This window comes from Anomalospiza imberbis, unplaced genomic scaffold (genome assembly GCF_031753505.1).
Source record: "Anomalospiza imberbis isolate Cuckoo-Finch-1a 21T00152 unplaced genomic scaffold, ASM3175350v1 scaffold_100, whole genome shotgun sequence".
Classification (NCBI taxonomy): Eukaryota; Metazoa; Chordata; class Aves; order Passeriformes; family Viduidae; genus Anomalospiza; species Anomalospiza imberbis.
The window spans coordinates 325636-332568 of NW_027099389.1; the positions used below are offsets into that span (position 1 = coordinate 325636).

The 6933-nt window shown below is 45.0% G+C and overlaps 1 protein-coding gene across 1 annotated transcript in view; it reads left to right on the forward strand.

Moving 5' to 3' along the window:
* DCAF11 (DDB1 and CUL4 associated factor 11) overlaps positions 1-2215 on the forward strand; it is a gene marked incomplete at its 3' end in the record, with an annotated part of 35461 nt that extends 33246 nt beyond the window's left edge. Inside the window, exons 14-15 of the mRNA XM_068177722.1 lie at positions 1696-2063; positions 2194-2215. Of these exons, the coding sequence (XP_068033823.1) occupies positions 1696-2063; positions 2194-2215 (390 nt within the window). The remainder of the gene's footprint in view (positions 1-1695; positions 2064-2193) is intronic.
* Positions 2216-6933: the final 4718 nt, after the last annotated feature.

Consider the following 6933-nt stretch of genomic DNA (forward strand, 5'->3'; position numbering starts at 1 on the left):
TGGGATCTATGGGGCGGGATTTGGGATCTATGGGGCAGGGATTTGGGATCTATGGGGCAGGGATTTGGGATCTATGGGGCAGGATGGGATCTATGGGGCAGACCCTGATCTATGGGGCAGGATGGGATCTATGGGGCAGGGATTTGGGATCTATGGGGCAGGGATTTGGGGTTAACCAATAACGAGCTGATAATTGATATTAAAAAATTATTAATTAATGATCAATTAATGACTGATTAATTAGTCACCAATTAACCGATAATCAATAAACCACTGATCAATGACCAATTAACCAATAACGAGCCGGTAATTGATTTAACATTATTAATTAATTAATGATCAATTAATGACTGATTAATCACCAATTAACCGATAATCAATCACTGACTGATCAATAACCAATTAAACAGTAACGAGCCGGTAATTGATTTAACATTATTAATTAATTAATGACCAATTAATGACTGATTAATTAGTCACCAATTAACCGATAATCAATCACTGACTGATCAATAACCAATTATTCAATCGCCAATTAACCAGTAATGAGCCAGTAATCAATAAAAAATGATTATTAATTAATAACCAATCCCTAATGTAATAATCAATCACCAATTAACCAAAGACCAATCAATGACCAATGATTAAATCGGCTAATTACCAATAATCGATTAAAAATGATTATTAATTAATTCACAGCCAATTATTAGCCAATTATTAAGCAATTAACCAATAATCGATCAATAAGCGATCAATAACCAATTATTAAGTCGTGAGTTAACGAGTGAGGAGCTGGTAATCAATTAAAAATTATTAATCGTTAATTAGTGAGCAATAAGTTATTAATAATTGGCTATTAAATCGCGAATTAACGAGTGAGGAGCTGGTAATCGATTAAAAATTATTAATCGTTAATTAGTGAGGAATAAGTTATTAATAATTGGCTATTAAATCGCGAATTAACGAGGTGAGCAGCTGGTAATCGATTAAAAATTATTAATCGTTAATTAGTGAGCAATAAGTTATTAATAATTGGCTATTAAATCACGAATTAATGAGTGAGGAGCTGGTAATCGATTAAAAATTATTAATGGGTAATTAGTGAGGAATAAGTTATTAATAATTGGCTATTAAATCGCGAATTAACGAGGGAGGAGCTGGTAATCGATTAAAAATTATTAATCGTCAATTAGTGAGCAATAAGTTATTAATAATTGGCTATTAAATCACGAATTAATGAGTGAGGAGCTGGTAATCGATTAAAAATTAATAATAGTTAATTAGTGAGGAATAAGTTATTAATAATTGGCTATTAAATAGCGAGTTAACGAGTGAGGAGCTGGTAATTGATTAAAAATTAATAATGGGTAATTAGTGAGCAATAAATTATTAATAATTGGCTATTAAATCGCGAATTAACGAGTGAGGAGCTGGTAATTGATTAAAAATTATTAATCGTTAATTAGGGAGCAATTAGTTATTAATAATTAATAAAAATAGTGAGCATTAAGTAATTAATAAGTTATTAATAATTGGCTATTAATTGTTAATAGACAATTAATAACCCAGAGATAATGAATAATAGATAGTTATTAATCGCTAATGGGTAATTGATCGATGATTCATCGACGATTAAGAACACCTAATTAGCGATTAATAGCTAATTAATGACCCGGGACCGCTCCCTTCCCGCAGCCGCCTGACCTCCTCGGCCGCCGCCTGGACCTGGCTCCTGATTGGCTCCCTCCTGGTGGCCTCCCCACCCCCTTGGCTCCGCCCCCCCCTGGGGCTCCGCCCTGCGCGCCCTCGCCCGATTGGCCGTCGGCCTGGCGCTGTCGCGGGCCGGCCACGCCCTCGGCCACGCCCTGGAGGCGGCCCACCGGCTCCTGCACCTCCCCCACGCCCCTGGGGACCCTGCTGCTGCCCCTGGGAGACCCCGCGGCCTGCCGGGGGGCGGGGCACCGCTGGGAGGGCTTTGGCCCCGCCCCCCAGGCCTTCGCCCTGGTGCACTGCGGCTTGGGGCTGGCCGAGGAGGCGGCGGCGCTGGGGCGGAGCTTGTACGGCGCCGGCAAGATGGCCGCCGCGGGCAGGACGGCCGCCCGGGGGAAGATGGCCGCCGAGTCCAAGATGGCGCCCGTGGTACAGGATGGCGCCGTGGTACAAGATGGCCGCCGGGGGGAAGGTGGCGGATGAATCCAAGATGGCCGCCGAGTCCCAAGATGGCGCCGTGGTACAGGATGGCGCCGTGGTACAAGATGGCCGCCGGGGGGAAGGTGGCGGATGAATCCAAGATGGCCGCCGAGTCCAAGATGGCGCCGTGGTACAGGATGGCGCCGTGGTACAAGATGGCCGCCGGGGGGAAGGTGGCGGATGAATCCAAGATGGCCGCCGAGTCCCAGATGGCGGCCGGATACAAGATGCGGAAGAATCCAAGATGGCGGCCGGATCCAAGATGGCCGCCGGGTACGACGCGCGTGAAGAGTCCAAGATGGCGGCCCGGTACAAGATGGAGGAAGGAGCCAAGATGGCCGCCAGCAGCGGTGTGGGCGTGGCCACGCCCAACATGGCGGCCGGGCGGCCCTCCGCGGCCAATCGGCTTCGAAGTGGGCGGAGCCCACGCATGCAAATTACGGGTCAGAGTGGGCGGGGCCTCCTAATTACCCCCTGGGGCGGGGCCGGCGTCCATCTTGGGCGGCCATTTTGGGGCGGGGGGCAGCCATTTTGATGCCGGCGGCCATTTTGAAGGCAGCGGCGGCGGCCATTTTGAAGGGAGGAGCGGCGGCCACTTTGAGGGCGGCCATTTTCCCTCTGGCGGCCATTTTGCAGCACGACGCGGCGGCCATTTTGAGGGCGGCCATTTTCCTTCTGGCGGCCATTTTGAGGGAAGGCGCGCCGGCCATTTTGACGGCGGCCACTTTGATTCCGGCGGCCATTTTGATCCTGGCGTCCATTACGATTCCGGCGGCCATTTTGACCCCGCCGGCCGCCATTTTGACCCCTCCGGCGGCCATTTTGACCCCACCGGCCGCCATTTTCTCGGCGCCTCTCCGCGTTTCGAAGGCGGCCATCTTGCCGGCAGCCATGCTGGCGGCTCCGGCGGCCATCTTGAGGCCCCGCCCGCGGCCCTGTCCGTCCTGTACCTGCTGGCCGTGGCGCTGCTGCTCACCTGGCACCTCCTGCTGGTGGTGACGCTCACCTACCGCCACACCTGGGCCCGCAACGCCGCCGGCGCCGCCCTGGGCTGGGCCGCCTGGGCCCTCACCTACCGGGGGTGGTACCGGTGGGCGTGGTCACCGGGCCCGCCGGGCTGGGGCTGAGGGGCGTGGCCGGTGAGGGGAAAAAAACGGGGGGGAAACTGAGGAAAATTGGGGGGAATTTGGGGTTTTTTTTGGGGGGGGGGGGAAATGGCGGGTTTTTAAGGGGGAAGGGGGCGTGGCCGGTGAAAAAAATGGGGGGAAACTGAGGAAAATTGGGGGAATTTGGGTTATTTGGAGGGAAAATTGGGGGGGGGTTTAAAGGGGGGAAGGGGGCGTGGCCGGTGAATGAACGGGGGGAACTGAGGAAAAATGGGGGAATTTGGGTTATTTGGGGAAAATTGGGGGGGGGGTTAAAGGGGGAAGGGTACGTGGCCGGTGAATGAACGGGGGGGAAACTGAGGAAAAATGAGGGAATTTGGGTTATTTGGGGAGAATTGGGCGGGGTTAAAAGGGGAAGGGGCTGGCCAGTGAATGAACGGGGGGAAACTGAGGAAAATTGGGGGGAATTCGGGGTTTTTGTGGGGAAAATGGCGGATTTTGGGGTGGTGGGTGGGGCGTGGTTTCAGGGGGAGGGGGCGGGGTTAAAGTGGGTGTGGCAGAGATTGAAAAAGGTGGGAAAATGGGTTAAAAATGGAAAAAAAAATGGGCTAAATATTGGAATTTTTGGGGAATTTTGGATTTGGGGGCGGGGAATTTGGGGAAAGGGGCGTGGTTTTTGAGGGAAAAGAGGCGGGGCTAAAGTGGGTGTGGCCCAGGGTGGGGGGAAACATCCGGAAAAGCCCAAAAACCTCCCAAAATTCCGTTAAAAATAATAATTTTAAAAAAAATCAAATTTGGGGGGAATTGGGGGGTGGGGGAGGGGAAAATGGGCGTGGCCACGTGGTTGGGTGTGGCTCGTGTGGGCGTGGCCTCCAGGTGGCCCCCACCCCCTTTTAAAATCCCCAATTTTGGGGGTTTTTGAGGCGTTTTTTTGGCTTTTCCCACCAGGGGGAGCCCCTGGAGCGAATTTTGGGGCGAATTCGGCGGATTTGGGGTTAAAAAAATGTGGGAGGGGCCAAAAATGCAAATTTGGGTTGGGGGGGGCGTGGGAAAATGAGATTTGGGGGAGAAGAAACGGCGAATTTGGATTTTTGGTCTAAAATTTGAGGTTTTTGACCCAAAATTAAGATTTTTTTTTGATCTAAAAATGAAGATTTTCGCACCCAAAATTTGGAATTTTTTTGAGCAAAAATTCGGAGTTTTTCGACCCAAAATTGGGATTTTTCCGGGCTAAAATTCGAGGGGTTTTGGACCCAAAATTTGGAATTTTTTTGAGCAAAAATTAGAAGTTTATCGAGCCAAAATTGGGATTTTTGGGACCTAAAAATGGTGATTTTTTTTTGACCCAAAATTGGATTGTTTTGGCGAAAATTTGAAAAATTTCGGACCCAAAATTTGGAATTTTTTGAGCAAAAATTCGGAGTTTTTTCGACCCAAAATTGGGATTTTTCCGGCTAAAATTCGAGGGTTTTTGGACCCAAAATTTGGAATTTTTTTGAGCAAAAATTCGGAGGTTTTCGACCCAAAATTGGGATTTTTGGGACCTAAAAATGGTGATTTTTTTTTTGACCCGAAATTGGATTGTTTTGGCCAAAATTTGAAAAATTTCGGACCCAAAATTTGGAATTTTTTTGAGCAAAAATTCGGAAGTTTTCGACCAAAATTGGATTTTTTTTTTGACCTAGAAATGAAAATTATCGGACCGAAATCGGATTTTTTTTGACCCAAAATTGGGATTTTTTTGGACCTAAAAATAAAGATTTTCTGACCCAAAATTGCGATTTTTTGGGGGGTGAAAAATGCAGATTTTTGGGGTGAAAATTGGGGTTTTTTTGAGTTAAAAATCTGGATTTTTGGAGCTGGAAAATGAGGATTTTTAAGTGGAAAAATCGCGATTTTTGGATTTTAAACTTGGCGATTTTTAGGTGGAAGAATGCGAAATTTTGGGTTCAAAAAGCGAAGATTTGGGGGTGGAAAATGTTGATTTTGGGAGCCCGAAAATGAAGATTTTTGGGCAGAAAAATGAAGATTTTTGGGCGGAAAAATCGGGATTTTTGGGTGGATTTTAAGGTGAAAATGAGGATTTTTGGAGGTCGATTTTGGGGTGAAAAAGCTGCATTTCGGGGGTGGAAAAATTGGGATTTTTCGGCAGAAAAATGAGGATTTTTGAGCGAAAAAATCGCGATTTTGGGACCCCGAAACGAAGATTTTTGGGTGGAAAATTGAGGATTTTTAGGCTGAAAAATCCGGATTTTTGGAAGTAAAAAATGAAGATTTTTTTTTTTTGGGGGGTGGAAAATGGCGATTTTTGGGTCGAAAAAAAGAGGAATTTTGGGGCCAGAAAATGAAGATTTTTTTGGGGTTAGAAATCGCAATTTTGGGGCAAAAATGGAAGATTTTTGAGGTAGGAAATGAGGATTTTGGGGGTGAAAAATGAAGATTTTGGGGCGGGAAAATGAAGATTTTTTTGGGTGGGAAAAATCCGATTTTTGGGGGCAGAAAACGAAGCTTTTAAAGCTGTAAAAAAGTGGAAATTTGGGATGGAAACGAGGTGAAAATGGGGGGGGAAAAGGGAATTTTGGGGTTAAAAAGGGAATAAATTATAAAAATTTAATTTTTTTTTTTTTGGTCCGAAAAAAATGCGGAATTTTGCCTTAAAATTCGTGATTTTTCTTCTTTTTTTTTTTTTTGCCTTAACATTTGTGAATTTTCGCCTTAAAATTTGTGAAGTTTGCCCCGAAAACGAAGAATTTTACCCCAAAAATAAAGAATTTCCCTTAAAAAGCTGAATTTTGCCTCCGAGTTTCTCATTTTCTCCGAATTAAAAAAATGAATGCGTTCTTGCTTCCAAAATTCGATTTTTCTCCCTTCCAAAAAATTTTTTTTTTACCCAAAATCTGCAAATTCTGCCCCAAAATTATTTTTTTTTTTTTCCCCTGTAAATCGCTTTTTTTTTTTTCCGCTGACTCGAATGTTTTTAACGGAAATATGCAAATTTCAGCCCAAATTTAACGGTTTTGGTGCCCGTAAATTTCGGGTTTTACCCAAAACCTTCGGGATTTCCCCCAAAACGGCGGAGGGGACAAAAATGTGAATTTCTCCCCCCCAAAATTTGCATTTTTCACCCCAAAATTTGCATTTTTCACCCCAAAATTTGCATTTTTTCCCTTCAGAATTTGCATTTTTCACCCTCGGCGCTGCCGCTTTTTACCCGAAATTGGCTTTTTTCGCCTCAAAATTCGGATTTTTTCTCTAAACCTGAACTTTTGCCCAGAAAACTCCGAATTTTTACCCCAAAAATCCAAATTTTTTAACCAAAAAACCACGATTTTTTCCCCAAAAAAATTGCATTTTTTGGTTCGAAAAACCCGATTTTTTTGCCCTAAAAGTGAATTTCTTGCCCTAAAATTCCCTTTTTTTCCCCCCCAAATCGGAATTTTTGTCTTCTAATTCCTCTCAAATTCATTTTTTACCCCAAAATTTCCAATTTTTCATGACAAAATTCCTGGCTTTTCACCCCAAAAAATCCAAAAATTTCACCCCAAAATTCCAAATTGCTGCCCCCAAAAATTCAAATTTTTGCACCCCCCAAAAATCCAATTTTTACCCCCAAATTTTCCCAATTTTTAACCCCCAA